This window comes from Contarinia nasturtii, unplaced genomic scaffold, assembly GCF_009176525.2.
Source record: "Contarinia nasturtii isolate CC-2019 unplaced genomic scaffold, AAFC_CNas_1.1 Cnas_scaffold_928, whole genome shotgun sequence".
Lineage (NCBI taxonomy): Eukaryota > Metazoa > Arthropoda > Insecta > Diptera > Cecidomyiidae > Contarinia > Contarinia nasturtii.
This window is the reverse complement of record NW_022198275.1, coordinates 1991591-2008647: the sequence shown is the minus strand read 5'-3', so window position 1 is coordinate 2008647 and position 17057 is coordinate 1991591. Positions and strand designations below refer to the sequence as shown.

Here is a 17057-nt window from a genome sequence, read left to right as displayed (position 1 = left end):
ATGAGAATGACGATTGACGCATCAAGATTTTGGCGCTAATGTCAAAATATTTGACAAATGCATAAACACTAACCAATTTCATTGTGGTCATTTGCATTGCTTTTTATACGTTCTGTTCATTTTGAATGTAAACATGTGCCGTTATGTCACCATGCAAAAACCATTTTGTGTCAGAAATAAAAACACCATAGTGGTGCACAGAGGCACTCATTTTTCTCTCTTCTTTCCGATCTAAATTTGTTTATGTTTGGATATCAATTTGGAATTTTATTATAACAATTTTTCCATACAATACGAGCATGCTATTTGATTCGATGTACATCAATTTTAAATACGATCATACGTCAAATGTTCAATTTTACGGAATTGTAAACGTATTAAGTGTAAAATTGAGCCTTCAAGGTATAATTAACTTTTGATCTACATTGAATCGCTTCCATTTACACATACTAAGATATATAAAAACAATATTTCTATGCAATTTTCCCTTAATTAATTGAAGAAATAAATAAACTAAATCACAGACCTACATTTTTCATCAGTGTCACAATATGGTGTAAAGTAATGGTAAGTAATACATAAAATAAGTTGAAAATTTGTGAAATTATTTCGCCAAATGTTAAATTTTTTGTAATTTTGCCATTTTGTTGGCCTTTCAACGCTGAAAATGGGACTTCTCTATTGAATTTAGATCGAGCTGTGGATCACTTCCCGTGGTAATGTTTCGATGAATTGATCGATTGTGTTAAGAATTTTCTTTCGGCCTAGAGCGGTCCAGCACCATAGTTCTAGTTTTTGCTTGCCTTTGGTAATCGTCTTCGGTTGACTGCAATGACACCAATTAATTTGTTTAATTGAAATTAGTTGAATTTCAGAGATAAATGTTCGATAAACTCACTTATGATAATAGAGTACAGGAAGTTTATCGTTGGCTTTTGTTAATTGTAAATGCAAATCGATGAATAAATATCCTTGACTGTAGGTGTCCATCAAGAATTGATTGAACAACAATAGCGTCTGGTAAATGACTTTGTAGTTTGGTTTGCCGGTGTTTATTCGAATGTTTGGCACAGTAGTGATGATTACATCCAGACCAATTGTAGTAATCGCTTTGATCAAGCGTGCATATTCTGCCATAATAGTGATGATATTTCGTTCAAGAAGGATGTCAATTGCACCCACATTGACGATTATATACTGATATTTGGCTCGAAAATTGTACTGCTTATCCAAAACCAAACTATACGCTTCTCCCACTGTTTGACCAGAGAAGCAATAGCTCAATTTCTTTTCTGTAAAATCATTTGAAAATAAAAATCATATTCGTTTGTGATCGATTTTCTATGTCAAAGAGTTATTTGTGTAAAACTGTAAATTAAAACTAACCATTATTATCGACAAAATCAAAACCATGTAACTCGTATCCGAGCATCGAACGCATGAAATCGTCTCCAATCACGCCGATGACTGGTGGAAATACATTTTCGCCAATTGTCAGATTTGACATAATCGATTCCATTTGATTAAAATCGGGCTTTCCGTTGATTCGGCATTGTTTCGAAAACTCTCTACAATCAAACGGAACAAGATCAACCATTCTGAATTTTATATATAAAGAAAATGTCGACCTAGAGAAAAGTCTACTCACTGTTGTAGTTGTTTGTTTGCGGTTTCTTTAATCGGTGCGACATAATCGTTGCCATCGGCATCGTCGTGTATCGAAATGGAATTTTCAATTTCGGTTGATGTTATCTTCTTATCTATTAAATTTGGTCCATTGTTACGATTATGAATATGAAGATTCTGTTCGTTGAGGAGCAAACCGTTTTCGGGTAACAATCTTGGTCGCTTGTTATTATCATTGTTATTTCGATCTTGTGATAAATTTCGTTTACGATTCTTGTCATTCCCATTCTCAATGGGTTCAATGTGCAATAAATCGGACGATGTTGCTGAAACGTGTTGAGCATGTGTTTCGCTCACAAATGATGAGTTTGCCATTCGTCGTTGCGCTGCCGGAATAGCGTAGCTGTTATTGTTTGTCATTGCTGCATGTGAGTTTGTTGTATTTGCAACCGTTGAGTCTTCAATTACAATGACATTGTTGTTGGAATCAAATTCACGTGAATTCATGCTGCTTCCAATGTCATCGATCCACCAAATGCATAAGCCGGACTCTTGTTTTTCCATCATTAAGCCATCGATTTCCATGAGATATTGAACGATTTTATCTGTTTTCATGCGATACAATGGCCATTTTTCACCAACGATTTTAAAATAGTCGGCTCGCATTTCACAAATTGTTGCACCCTCCTCACCACGTGTCATTACAATGCCACGCAAAATCATATCTAATTCCAAATTGTGATGACGCATTTTCTTGTTCCTTTTTTTGTACTTACAAATATATATTTTTTTAACAATAAGATTGTTTTCGTTTTGTTCTAAATATATGACGATAAAATGATGTAGAAAAAAAATCAAAGACAAAACAGTGATACAAATATAAAACACGTGTGATACGATTGTGAGTCTGTGATTAAGTAAGGTACAAAAGTGCAGCGCATTCCTTATTGTGCCGAAGCCGTTAAGGTGGTGTTCAACGCAATTGACATACATTTGATTTCAATGCACTATTGGCAACACGAATTCACTGCAAACTCACAGCGAACAACTACGGATGACACATATACATAGATATTTGTCGCGTAAATACGATATACGTGTTGTCAGCTGTCAAAAGTCGAATTGGAAACAATAATAAAAGACACAGGCTATTTATAATTCGATTTTTTTAGTTATCTCATCTCCAGGGTAACCAAAACTACACAAATAAATAAAATGTATTTGCTGTGAACGATTCTAGTCATTATATTTCCTAACTAGTTTTTTTTTTTTGTGAATAAGTAGTACACGCACGCAAAATGTTAGCAATTTTTTCATTTCTCTACGCTTATGCACGACCATTTATCAAATGGTTTTTACGACATTTTACTCGACTGTGTGAATTGCAGCGAATCTGTTACGGTTTTGAATCAGGTAGAGAATGAATTAAGTTTTGTTTAGAAAATTGGCCGATGAATTAAAATGTTTTTTTTTTATCTTGTCAGGTGCACCACGAAAAAAGAGCATCGAGCAATCATTGGAACTATCTCGACAAAAAAAAATCAAAGACGTTATCGATCGATTAAATAAAAGCATTGAGAGTGATGTAATAGCAGAGGAATTTTATGATCAACATATTCCACATGCGGTGTCCATCATATTGAAAGTGAAAAAAATTAAACCGAAAATTCATCCGGATTTTGGTCCAAATTTAGAAGTTTGCATCAAAAGCATATGGAGCTATCGTCGTTTGCTGTACGATATTGAGGATATACGTGCAACACCGTTTGATAATGCACATCATGAAGAGAAACTATTGAAATTGTGGCGTTTATTGATGCCAACGGAACCACTTGAAAGCCGTATCACGAAACAATGGCAGAACATTGGATTTCAAGGCGACGATCCGGCAACGGATTTCAGAGGTAAAATCAATGTAAACCCAACATAATTTTAAAATGACACAATATGCATTTTTATAGGAATGGGTTTGCTTGGATTGGAAAATCTTCTATACTTTGCCGAAGAGTATACAATGGCTGCACGTCACGTTCTATCGCATTCTTTCCATCCTATTCATGGCTATACATTTGCCATAGTTGGTATAAATCTTACATCAATGGCATTTTCATTAGTTCAAGACGGTCCAGCAAAAACGCATCTTTACAATTTAAAAACGAATCAGCTTAGTGTAAAGCATTTTCATCGTTTATATTGCTATTTATTCTACGAATTTGATAAATTTTGGGTGGAATGTAAGCCAACAAGTTTAATGGATTTTTCAAATATATACGCTAGATTTTTGGACGATATTTTACAGCAATTAGGTGATGATCGAACGGTTTTTAACTTGAAACAAGTATTTAATATTTAATTGAAAGCTGCGACTTTTTTTTAATTTAATATATGAGATCAAAGTGTTACTTATTATACATCTCTAAGCTATATTTATTTTCGTTTGTGAGTGATTAAAAATAAAATTCATTTTAACGAAAAAAAACTGAAATTTTCATTCGCATAGCCTTTGTACATTGATTTTTCTACATGGTCACAAATGTTGAGGTTATGTTTAACTTCTTTTTTACGTAAACGAATTCAGTGCTGTCACGAATTACGTCGTATGATTTGACGGCGAACAAAAACATTCGAGAAGAAGAAGAGGCAAACAAAATACTACGGTGTCTCAATGAATATTTGAATCGCCTGATTTTAGTGCGATTCTCAATTGTACAATAATAAATAAAATACCAATTGAATGGCAAATTATCAATTTTGAAAATCGTCTTAAAGTACACAATCATTTGAGAAATAACATTTGATTAAAGCACATCAATTCTAACGATATTCCATTGTTTTAGAATAATTTTTGTTTTATTCGTTTTATACCGTGCAAATAGTGTGTGTTTTTGAAATAGACAAAAATATAAAATCCATTCACAATGTCAACGGCAACAGCAAGTCGTTTGGACAAAATCTATCGCAAGATGCTGATAACGCGATTTTTCGAAAAAGGTTGGGGTAAAGCCGAAAATTTACGTAGGTAAGAAAAGGTCATTTTGCACCCATATTACTGGTGCGAAAGAGATAGCAAAAAAAATCATACGATTGTTGTTTACAAAAATCACTTACGCCAATGTCATTAGGAATAGAATGAATAAATAGCACATTTGTGATAAACAAATAATAAATCCCAGTTGAATGCTTACATCTTGCATTCAATCACAATTTTTTTGTCAAATATATCGATGCAAGAAATTTAAGTATCGAAAACATGATACGATTATATAATCCAAATTAACAAAACTTGTTGTTGTAATTTCCAATCAATTGTAATCGATATAATTGTTGAAAATTAATAATTTATTTTGATCCATTTTCAGACTGTTTGAATTCCGAAAATTCGTTTCAAATCGCGACACATGCTATAATCTAATTCCAAGAGACTATCCAGTGCAAATAACCAGGGTATGACTGATCATTTATAAAAATACGTTGATAAAGTACAACAACATCTGTCAATTTATCTGTTGCTTTCGCGTACAGGAAGAAAAAACATCCGATGCTCTACTGATCGATGGCGAATTTTTGTCACCAATGGAACTTTTCTTACCAGGTGTTGTCCCGCCAGAATCACGAAAATCGTATTTTCAACTCGTTTTACCATTGAAATGGGAAAATGAAAAGTACAAACCGATGTGTGTTCATTTTGCTGGCACCGGTGATCACGTAAGCATGACAAAAATTCAACTCAAATGATTGTGAATGAATTGTGTTTTTAGTTCTTTTGGCGAAGACGAAATTTTCTAGCAAAGCCATTACTGCGTGAAGGTGGAATTGGAGCAATTTTACTTGAAAATCCATTTTATGGGCTACGCAAACCAAAAGAACAAACGTAAGAAGTGATTTTTATCGATCAACAATTATTTTAATTTGAATGACTTCTTTTCTTCCGGTAGCCGTTCCAATTTGCAGCACGTGAGTGATATTTTTGTAATGGGTGGGAGTCTAATACTCGAAAGTTTAGTTTTGTTTCATTTCTGTGAAAGAAATGGACTGGGACCCCTTGGGGTGAGCGGGCTATCAATGGGAGGCCATGTAAGTTTAATTGAAATTCAAATAAAAATTGAAACTATTGTTCTAACAACGACATTCATTCCTGATTCAGATGGCCTCGTTGGCAGCTACAAATTGGCCTAAACCATTAGTATTAGTACCTTGTTTATCCTGGAGTACAGCAGCAGCGGTTTTCACACAGGTTTTCACTTATTTATTTTATCCAAGGATAAGCAACTTTTTACCATCAATTTTTGTTTCTTCTTCCAACAAACACACAGGGCGTGATGTCTGAGTCAATAAATTGGTGTGAATTAGAAAGTCAATTTTTTTCATCGAGTGTGTTCCGAAAAAAGTTGGCCAAAATGGTGAATGTTGTCGACGGGCAGGACGAAGCATTTATGGCTGGTCGACGTTTTGTAAAAAATTATGATAATACAAATGAAAATTTAGACAATGACCTTAAAGCAATTGCAACCAATATCAGTTACCAATCAGATATATTGTCAGTTTCATCAAATGCATCGGATAGAATTAGTGAGATTTATCGAAAAATTGAAGAATTAAATACGCAAGGTCAATTGTTGAATGTAAACGACAGTGCGGCGGACGATGATGATGATAGTGCACACGATGAAATGACTAGATTGAAATTGGATCCAATTGATACGACAAAAATAAAATGGTGGGAACGAGAAGCGTTACAGTTTATGCGTGGAATGATGGACGAATGTACACATTTGAAAAATTTCTCAGTGCCTTATGATACGTCATTAATAACAGCGGTTTGTGCAAAAGATGATGCTTACGTTCCGCGCGACGGATGTAGTAGTTTGGAGGACATTTGGCCCGGAGCTGAAATCAAATACTTAGATGCGGGCCATGTCAGCGCTTATGTTCTCTATCAAAAGTTAATACGGTGAATTTCAATCGAATTTCCAAATCAAAATCTATTTTGTTTCCTTTCAACTAATCCAAAATATGAAAATTTTCAAATCAACAGTTCAAGCATCATCGAAAGATTTGAAAAAGCCAAAGAAAAATATCAATACTATAGAAAACCAATTCCCCCAGACACAACCATGCCAACATTGCAAAAGAGATGGCGATCATCAATTTCAATTAAGGCAATCCAATCAGTACAAAATCAAAGAAGTGCAGCCGATGATGAAGCTGATAAACTTGCAACATCGAATGCAAACTAATTGTATATATAATAAATAATATTTGTTCACATTTTCATCTCACATTTTGATTTGGAAAAATAAAATTTTATACCATTAAAATGACAATATAACTTTTAGAATCTTACCTCCTCGAATAGCGTGAAAAATGCCAATTTCCGTATTTTATTTTAATAAAAAGAAAAGAAAAGAAATCCGAAGTATTTCACTTATTTCAAACACTAAATAGTTTTATTTGTAAAAATATATGATTTGTGTTTGTTTTGCAATACTAGCCTTGTCAATTTTGAGAATGGGCGCAACATTGTGTGGATTATGTTCTTTTTTAATTTGTCGATTCAGTACAATATAATACATATAATAATTCATTCATTCAGTTATTCATTCAGCAAAGCAATCTCACTTGAACATACTGTATACATACATACACGAAAAAAACAAGGTAAAGAAGTGTTAACTTGATCATGCATTAAATGCAATATGTTTGAATTTTTTTCTTAATTTCTATGTCAAAATATAGTTGAGAAAGCGTATTTTGATGAATGGGCTTCAATTGCTCAAAAATCTTATCGATTCTGAGCGATTGAATACAACACTAATTTCTAATTGTTCGCTTATAGAATTTCATTTTTTTTCCATATTTTGTGTATGTGTGTAATGGGCGTGTTTCTTATTACCTAAATTATTTTTTCACAAATAAGTTAATACAATTTGCAGTACCAGCTACAGGAAACATTTTAACACAAATGAATTGTAGGTTCGTTTATAGGATTTGTTTTTTTTTTGCTTTGTTTTGTGAAACGATAAAATTCATTTTGTATTCAATAACATATAGGTTGAAACATTTCGGGCAACCAGTGTACATCAAATACTTAATCAATATCAATCGAAATTGTTTCCAATTCTTGACATAAAACGGAATGGAAATGGAAGACATGAATGACAATTACATCGATAAAAAAAAATACTTTCATGTGTCTATGCGAAAATACACTCGGAATGGAATGTGCGGAGAGGATGAAAATTCGATGTTCTCTTCAATAAGAATAGAAGATACACATGGTTTTAGACATTTTTCATTGCTTCTTTTAGTTTCGTGGAAACATGGCCAAAATTGCGGCGCAAATATTTTGTGGATTTGTTTCGGTTGGATACATATTCATAACGCAACACACTTGCTCTTCTGGAAAGATACTCGATAAATGATATTGTATGTGTAGTCGATTTGCTTGAGTTGCATTCGGTGGTGGTTGTGTTGTTTGCGCTGGTGACGGCACAGTCATTGAATTTTGTGACCATGACAAAATGTCGCCCGGTGGAATTTGTGTTTGACCATTGTTTTGCCAGGGGTTCGAGGTTCGTGAAGAATCTGGCGCTGATGCGATTCGAGTTACATTCTATTTAAAATCAACAAGAAAAAAGAAAAACGTATTAAATCCAAGAAAAAGAGAGAAATAGGAAAACACAAAATTGTGAAATTTCTATGTAATAAACTAACCTGATGCAAATCCCAATGGTTTGTTATATGCGTTCGGGGACCGCTGCGTGATGGAGCCAATTGGCGATGTCCAGTGTGTTGCATTAATTGTGTCGGTTCTTGTTGCATATGTGATTCTGGATGTGAATGTTTCGCTTGTATGGCATTATGCATTCGAAGTAATCGTGGATCGTAAGCGTTTGGATTGAGTGATAGTTGTCGTTGTAATTTTTGATGCATATTGCCATCGTTTCGTTTATCATGCATCGTCGATTGATTCGAACCGGTTGAAGTGGACGATGATAAAACATTGCCATGTGTGCTATAGTGTAAAATGGGTCGAATGGATTGCGATTGCGGTGATTGTGATGTATGAATTGTTGTTGACGGTCCAACTCCATATAGACTATGATGTGAATTACCAATAGATTGATGTTGCACTTGGTTGGAATGCAGTTCGGGTGCTAAATTCTCTAATTTACATGATTCTGAAAATGCAGTCACAATATCAATGTGTTCATTGTCCGCACCCAACGTATTGCCAAATGATGTTTTATTCGGATTTGGTATGCGTTGTTTGTGCGTCGATTCTTGACAATTTGATAGATTACAACCATCATGTACACAAGATCGAGTTCTTGCTGAAAGTACCAGAGAAATGGAATAAAATCAATAAATATAATTCATAATTTTAAACGCTTTAAGCTATACATACCTAATGGTTTCCGACGATCATTCATTTCTGATGTATTGGTGCTTAATGGTACACTAAGCGATTTACCGCACACCGTTTTCGAACTGCCATCAGAATTGCGGGCTGACAAGTGACGTGCAGCATGCTCTGATAAACGTTCGGTCACTGATTTATGTGGTCCAAATCCACGTTCTGGATGATAAAATTTACATTTATTTCCATACGTACATTTTTTACCATACGGACACTGTGGCTGTGGGTCACTTTTTCTGCAAAGAGAATACATATGATTAAATTTGCTTGCTGATTCCACTAAATTTGAAATTTAAAAAAAAATCGAACTTACTTCGGTTGCATGCGAAGAAAATTGTTTAAAGTGGGACCAGATCTGCCCAGCGGATCATCCGGTGGCATGAATCGATCGGCCACAAATGAATACATCAAAAGACGTTCATCAACAACTTTTTTATATTCCAAATTTTCATTTGCCAAATCACGGTAGTTGTCATTCGACACGACAACACCATCACTTTCTGCCGCCAACTGAAATTCAATTTTAAAATATACATTATTACATGACTATCAATTCAATTCGAATAAAAACTTTTATGGACGTGAGTTTTTTTTTACCTTTAAAATATATCGATCATCGTAGCATACGGTACGTTTGCCTCCAACAAAACGTGACGGCGTATAGACGAGCATTCGTTCTTTTTCCAGTTCGAAAAGTAGTTCTTGGTCTTTGATTGGATTATCGGGCCGTGGATTTTCTTTTCGAAATTTCGGAACAAACACTGTAATTTCTTTATGTCCACGATTTAAAAACCAGTCGACACACAGGCGTATTCCAAGACATGAAAATACTTCTTTGTTCCCGTGACAGTATGCAACATTACTGCCATCGATAACAATGGGTCGTAAGCCAGTTTGTGTGGTGATGATTTCATTTTTTCCATTGCTCGAGTTGATTGCATTACAGCTATTTCCGGCTGCTTCGGTTCCGTTGAGCGGAGCATTTTGTGAATCGCACAAATCCGATTTGTTGCCTTGTTGTGCGCCTAATTTTATCAATTCGGCTAATAGTTCATTTTGTGCTGGATCCACAAGTCGAGCTAATGCTGCCTGTACTAATTTCTCTGTGTATCCTAATTTCAGTGCAAATTCAACGCGTTGCGTATAACTCGGCGATGGATCAATTTTCTTTGTGACTGTTTGTTGTGGTTGACTAACATATTCGGCAAATTCTTGGCCAAGCGTATCGCTTGTCGTTCGCGACACTTGCTCATGATTACTGTCTACATCGCACTCTGAATCATAGCTGGAATCCTCGCCTTCTGTCACTGCCAATGAATCCATGTAAGTCTACAAATCCGAACACGAAATACAAAACAATTATTTTAAATTCAATCATCCCGTTCAATAAATAAGCAGAAAAAAAGAACAATCTTTTGAACACAATACATACATTCGACATATTTTCTTATAAAAATTCAATATATTCAACGTCGACGATGTGAATTGTGCAAACGAATAGAATAAATATCGCACGTAGAAGAAATGCATGAAATAAAAATGCAAACAAAATGGATTGTGTGCACGATTTATGGCAAGCTCAAGTAAATCGGTACGATTGTGTGTACTACTTATTAGAGTGTATTGCATTTAAAGCCATGTCTTTGGCCGTATTGCTTTGGATTATCCGGTTTGAATCATGGTCGCTAACAATATCAACAACAACAAAATGCCAAGCAACAGTAACGAAGCACAAGCATATCACACGACGGCGCTCGGCACGGATTGCATACACAAAACGGAGATGACAGTAAATTCAATATACACATCAGATTCAACGTTGTGTAGCACATTATTATACTGTTGCGTTGCTGTTTATTTTGTTATTATTGCTTTTGTTGTTGGACTTTCATCGACGTCATTGTTACGAATACTTTGTACACGAACAGAAATTGTAGCACATCGAAACGATCGAAACGCATATGATGCAAACACAAATCTGAAAAACCCCTTTCACTCAAATATTATTATTATATACCATATCAAACTGAAACGAAGTGCTTGGGTTTTTGTAGCATTGATATGAGCTACATGCTATTGCAGTTTTCACGGTAATTATATTTAAATTTATTCATATCTGCGTTTGTTTTCATCTTTGTGACTCTCTCTCTCTCTCTTTTTCAATTTGCTTTTGTGGTTTTCTCATTTCGTGTTTGCTTTTATACGTATACATTATTCAAATTGTTGTTGTCTCTGCATCTGTTTCAACATCATTCGTATCGAACTGTAAGGTCCGTCTTTTTTTCGAAAATGCGGATGTTGTTCTTTTTGGGGAAATTTGTCGATACGATAGAAAGCAGCGCAATGAAATTTTTGTGTGAACTCAACATGCATTTCATTCATGCCGACAACGACGACAACGATGGATAGGCCTTTCTATTTGATTGTATTTATTTTATGAGTTTCTCGTGTACAATTAACAAGTTTATTGCCATTAAGTACAATTTTCGTATTGACCTATATTAGTCGGATGTGATACATTTTAATGGCATGGATTCGACAGTGTGAGTGTGTGTGTGTGCATGCATTCGCATTATAAATTTAAATGAAAATGCAGTGCCACTTTTATTTAATAATAACATTATATTGGATTAGCACCGATTTCGATAATTGATCATCGTTTACATCCGGTATAGGTTTACCTAGGTAGATATGTTGTTGTGTCAAGCACACAGATAATCGAATAAAGAGTTAAACTTATTGAATGCCAGAGAGCTTTAGCTGTTAAATGCTCATGACGTACACATGACCTATACGAACATTATATATTATTAAGATGTTGTATTGATATGTGAACGACTGCTAGTTGGTTAGCTACGGCTTTGATACATCCTGTTCGATAAATCAATGCCTTAAGTATGCTTCGATAAGAAGTGAACCACTGGCGAGACGACAATAAAATGAGAAAAAGAGGGAGAGAGAATCAGAAATTTAAAAAAAAACTGACATAAAAGCGTACCAAAATACTTATGAAAAAAAGCGCAGTACATTTGCCATTCTTATGTTTGCTGTTTTTTGGGTTGTGGTTTCGTAGTTCGTTTATGTGCGCAGTTTTTTTTTTTTTGTAAAATCGCACACGTATTTTTATGGAAACTTATTCAAATAGAAGTTGGTATGCATAGTGAAAACGTTCTTATGGTATTTTCACTTTTAAGCTTGGGTCTTAATTACAAAACATACAAAAGAGAGAAAAAAGAATCTGTCCGTGCTACAAAATCATTTGAAGTTGCATGGTTTCGTGGTTTTGATTTTTTTTCTTTTTTAAATATGCGGGAAATGGGCTTTTTAAAATCCCATTAAACTTGTTTGAAGATGAAAAAAATGTATTCTATTTTTAGAGTATCACACGTGTTAATTATATTTAATTGCAAATCAGTGACATCGAAAATAAAAACAACATAATTTATCGCTTCTAATTTTAGCCAGACTATTTATATTTTCGAGATAACGATCAGCATGTCAGTGACACACACTATAGTGATTGATAAAATCGATGGCGTAAATTATGTGTGTTTATATGCAAAAAAAAATCGCATATTTGTCGACATTACGTTTCAGCAAATAGTTTAAATCTTTTTATAAAGTCTATGGCCGTGCTTCATATACGATATGATCGAATTATGAGCGAAAAATTAAAGTTTATTTTTTGCCTATCTCTAGCTCGTTCAATGTGAAGATTTTTGTTTCTAATAGCAACAACAGACGAGTATTAATGAACCGAAGCCGTGCTGCCATTTGCGATGCATGGGGGGTCACAAAATAAACCGATAGACACATGAAGAGAGCGAGCTCATGAAAGCGTACGCTATGTATTTTTTTGTGAAAATAAGCACATTTTATGGGAACGCACAATATATTGTGGTGTGTCAATAATTATAAGGTTACCTACGTTGAAAAGCAACACGGATGTAATAATAATAGCCATGTATTATGTTTAGATATTGACGTAGGTTGTCTATGGTGTGAACGCTTGATTTGCTGCTTCTTCATGCTTTTTTCACTTCGATAAAAAAAATTTGAGCAATCTTTTCTAGCATGTGCACGTGTATCGCATTCTATTGATCATTCTCTCTTTGATAAATCAAGCTATTTAATTTGACGATGTGTTTTTTTCTTCTCTTCTTTCATTTAATATTCAGATTATGACATCCAAATTGTATTTTTATAATGAAGATGAGACGTGAGAGTGAGAGATGAAGAAAGAGAACGAGAAAGAAGAAGACTTTTATTAAAATTGTCGTCGAGCCAAAACTCAATAAGAACCATCATCTCGTTTTCTGCATAAATTAACGTATGGATTTAAATGGGGTCTAAATTTAAAAGGATCGAGTACTATCTGTCAAAATATTTCCCCCTATGCCAAGCGAAATTAATTCGATATACGGCGCTGATGTAAATGTCACTCTGTCATTTCACAATAATACTTTTTTGGCTTAACAATATATAAGCTCTTCATTTAAAATGCATACACATTCATAATTATTGAATCGTTGAAAAAAAAACATGTCATAAAATATTTTTCTAACATTTTTCATTAAAAAATTTATTAAAATTTTTTTTTTATAAAAAAATTAATTTGTTTATAAATTACAATAATTTCAACAAAAAATGTTTCATCGATTAAATAAGAATCTAATGTAAATAGTAATGACAATGCGACACCTACCGTAAAAATGCAAAAAGAAACTTAGTTGGTATCCATTGTAGCATTTTTGTCCACCATGACAGCATCTTCGTTTTACTTGACCAATCACAGAGAAGCAAAACGAAGATGCTGTTATGGCGGACCAAAATGTTACAATTCCAAATAAGTTTCCTTTTCTATTTTAACGGTAGGTGTCGCATAGGTATTACTTTTTACATTAGATTCTTGTTCAATCTATGAAAAAAAAAAAATTGAAATTATTGTTATTTTTAAACAAATAAATTTAAAATATAGAGAACTTTTATGATAAACGTAAGAAGAATATTTTAACATATGATATGTTTCTTTTTTTTACTCGACCGTTCAAAAATTATGCATGTTGAATGAAGAGCTTATATATTGTCAAGCCAAAAAATGTATCATTGTGGAATGACATAGAGTGACATTTAAATCAGCGCCGTATATCGGATTTATTTCGCTTAGCAAAGGGGGAAACGTCGTACTCGCTCCTTTGCCCTTTTTCGATCAAAGCCAATAACAGCGTGATGAATGAATAAATCTATGAATGAACAAATGGAGAGAGAGAAAGAGAGAGAGAAATCTTTGGGATCAGAGATATTGAGACAATATCGTGACGTCAATATACACATGTAACCCATAGATGGTGAAAGATTATAAATATCCCGTTCTATTCGAACAACATATCATTTTTATATACCGATGTTCTATTATTATATCGTTTGCAAGCCATTTATTTTTGCGTCATGTTTCTCACCCATTTTTTTCACCCAACCCATTCAAATTTGACGATAAAAAAAAAGCAACACAACAGTGGCCATTATCTCTTTCAACACTACTATTTTCATCATTATTATCTCATTCGATCATTTTAACAAATTGCAATCGAACCAAAATCTATTTGGCACATTGCATTTGAAACACAAACGGTAGAAATTCAAATCAATACGAAATCTATCTGCAATTTAATAAAATGATTTTACAGAATCACTTTTCATTGGTCATTTAAAAAAAACATTTGAATGATGCAATCTTCGAAACTTCCGTTTCATCTCATTCTTTTTCTTCTAAAATTCGCCAAGCGATCGATTAATGGTGTTAATTTAGCACATCATTATTTAATGAAAATTTATCTACCTTGAAATTATTTGTTGAAATATTACCACTAGAGTCACTGCCGTAATTCTCTTTAATCATTTTAAATATATATATTGTAATTTGATTTGCTACTTTATTCCAACTTATTCTTGTTTACGTTGTATAATCACTTTCGTTCCGGAATGGTTCTAATTTATTTTCATTTCTCAGAATGTTGATTAAACTCATTTGCAAACATTAGTCACAGTTAAAAAAAAAATCTGGTTCTTTTTGGAAATTCTCTTTTTTTGGGCATGTTTTTTTAAAATCCATCAATTAAAACTGAAACAACAAATCGCAATGTGAATTTCAACTAAATAAAACAATGAGCGTACACACTCAGCACAAATAAAGGTCGCAATGTGAAATATGTATAACCGGATCAACGAAAAAAGGCGATGTGTGACACTTTGCTGTTGAAACGAAACTCATCGAAATTCAACATTTTGAAAACAGAAATACTGGTAAAATCTGTTTATCTTGGTGAAGTTATATTTTTTCTCGTCTGGATATATGCATGGCACAACGATGGAAAAAAGAGATACATTGCCTCGCTTCATCGTGGCGATGAATAAAAACGAATATACGTGAGATAGAAGCGGGGAAATAGTGACGAAACACAAAAACCCATCACAGCACTCTCTCCATCTCACAGATATGTATAACATAAAAACAAAACACACAATCAAGCACAAACACCATCACTTTATCAAGCACACCAACAACCGACTGCAACGAAAGAAAGAGAGCAAGCTCATAATGGTCATGGAAGAAATAAAAAAGCAATGCATGAATCAACAGAGAAAGAAGGAGGAAAAAAAACTTAACAACTAAAACAAATATGATAAAACCATCGCACTAACGAAAACTACTAAACGGAGACAAGTTAAATATAACGCAAATCAAGTTCATGTACCAGCATTACGAAAGACGACGCTTTCGAACTATTTTTTTCTTTCTTTTTCTTTTGTTGAACTAGTGTTCGATATTCACACATTTACAACACAACAAAAACAACGCATTCACTTGTGCTGTGCCATTGCTGTTGCCATTATCGTCACTTTTGCATGTGTTTACACACGTACAATAGGTAGAGAGAGAGAAAAAAACACACCAACAACAAGCAAATATTTGTGTGTATTGTAGCGCACGTGAAAGCGCTGATAGAGGACAAAGCGAAATTTTTTTAGATCCGGTATCGAATCGATGGAACGCCGCTGCTTTTAATGCTATTATGCATTGATGGCAACCAAATGTTCATTCTATATACATTAACATCCGGATGGCATTTTTGAACACGAATCATGAGAACCAAAGTGGTTCATGGTGAAAAAAAAGAGTTTCTTTTTTAGAAATGCGGAAAACACAAATCAATTTGGGTTGCGAAACAATCACTTGGTTTTTTTTTCGATTGCAAGTAAATTAGAATAATTATTATTAGAATAATTTACGTTGTATTCAAATGGATTTTTCGCACTTCACAGATGAAAAGAGAAATGTTGACTTTCTTTTGCAGTGTCCAAAGTTATAATTGATTTTCCGTTTTTTAAAGAAACGCATTTCACATGGTTTTTTATATATTTCACTCCAAATGCAAACACACACAGCTTTAAAATTGTACATTGGGGATTTTATCCACTTACCTGAAGGAATTTTGTCGAATTTTTCCGGATTTGTTTACACTTGTATACAATATTTGTTTTTTTGTTTGTCGACGCAAAACTAAATTGCGAAATTTTCTTATTGACATATTCCACTGTCAATTGCATTGTTCAGCTGTCAGTTCCAGATGTTTTTTCACAATGTGTCTATTACAGCAGAGGGCATTTTATCGAATTTTATTGCAATCTATAGCGCCATCTATTGAACATAATTTGAATGGTTTTTATTTATTTATCGTGAATGTGATAACGGCAACTGTAAGCGACTGAGTGCATGCATATTTGTGCAAAGATTCAATTGTGCTCTGACATGTGTTCTAGCATTTAGAATTTTGCATCATTACATCATAAATGCGAACCAGTAGGATGATTTTTTATGAGTATGAACAGCACGGAGGAAGTACACTGTGAGGCTAGACGATAAGCTTTAGTTGTTGTTGGTTGGTTTTTTATTTGCTATAATTTTATGCTTCATTTCTCGTTTTTATGCGAGTAATAATATTTTTTTTAT

General features: G+C 33.8%; 4 protein-coding genes across 7 annotated transcripts; 2 read left to right on the top strand and 2 right to left on the bottom strand.

Annotated features, from left to right (window-relative positions):
* Positions 1-270: 270 nt before the first annotated feature.
* LOC116342729 lies at positions 271-2558 on the bottom strand. The gene is made up of 4 exons (XM_031770447.1): positions 1649-2558; positions 1387-1568; positions 899-1292; positions 271-826 (listed from the first exon to the last, which is right to left on the bottom strand). Exons 1-4 carry the CDS (start codon positions 2374-2376, stop codon positions 688-690), a joined length of 1443 nt encoding a protein of 480 aa, XP_031626307.1. The 5' UTR covers positions 2377-2558; the 3' UTR covers positions 271-687.
* A 96-nt stretch (positions 2559-2654) lies between these two features.
* Positions 2655-4023, top strand: LOC116342733 (ELMO domain-containing protein 2). 2 transcript variants are annotated; one of them, XM_031770451.1, is made up of 4 exons: positions 2655-2843; positions 2911-3039; positions 3111-3530; positions 3588-4023. In XM_031770451.1, the coding sequence occupies exons 2-4, from the start codon at positions 2925-2927 to the stop codon at positions 3977-3979; spliced, it is 927 nt and encodes a 308-aa protein (XP_031626311.1). In that variant the 5' UTR covers positions 2655-2843; positions 2911-2924; the 3' UTR covers positions 3980-4023. The 2 variants fall into 2 exon arrangements, with proteins under 2 accessions (XP_031626311.1, XP_031626310.1); XM_031770450.1 differs by having other exon boundaries at positions 2655-3039.
* A 254-nt stretch (positions 4024-4277) lies between these two features.
* LOC116342730 (protein ABHD18) lies at positions 4278-7061 on the top strand. Its single transcript, XM_031770448.1, has 8 exons — positions 4278-4645; positions 4986-5070; positions 5149-5331; positions 5385-5497; positions 5562-5700; positions 5771-5860; positions 5940-6577; positions 6662-7061. The coding sequence occupies exons 1-8, from the start codon at positions 4545-4547 to the stop codon at positions 6861-6863; spliced, it is 1551 nt and encodes a 516-aa protein (XP_031626308.1). The 5' UTR covers positions 4278-4544; the 3' UTR covers positions 6864-7061.
* A 91-nt stretch (positions 7062-7152) lies between these two features.
* Positions 7153-16647, bottom strand: LOC116342728 (probable ribonuclease ZC3H12C). Of its 3 annotated transcripts, none has more exons than XM_031770446.1 (6): positions 16529-16647; positions 9644-10375; positions 9360-9556; positions 9035-9282; positions 8341-8960; positions 7153-8239 (listed from the first exon to the last, which is right to left on the bottom strand). In XM_031770446.1, exons 2-6 carry the CDS (start codon positions 10367-10369, stop codon positions 7931-7933), a joined length of 2100 nt encoding a protein of 699 aa, XP_031626306.1. In that variant the 5' UTR covers positions 10370-10375; positions 16529-16647; the 3' UTR covers positions 7153-7930. The 3 variants fall into 3 exon arrangements, with proteins under 3 accessions (XP_031626306.1, XP_031626304.1, XP_031626305.1); XM_031770444.1 differs by lacking the exon at positions 16529-16647 and adding an exon at positions 14886-15451; XM_031770445.1 differs by lacking the exon at positions 16529-16647 and adding an exon at positions 10479-10502.
* Between the last annotated feature and the right edge of the window lie 410 nt (positions 16648-17057).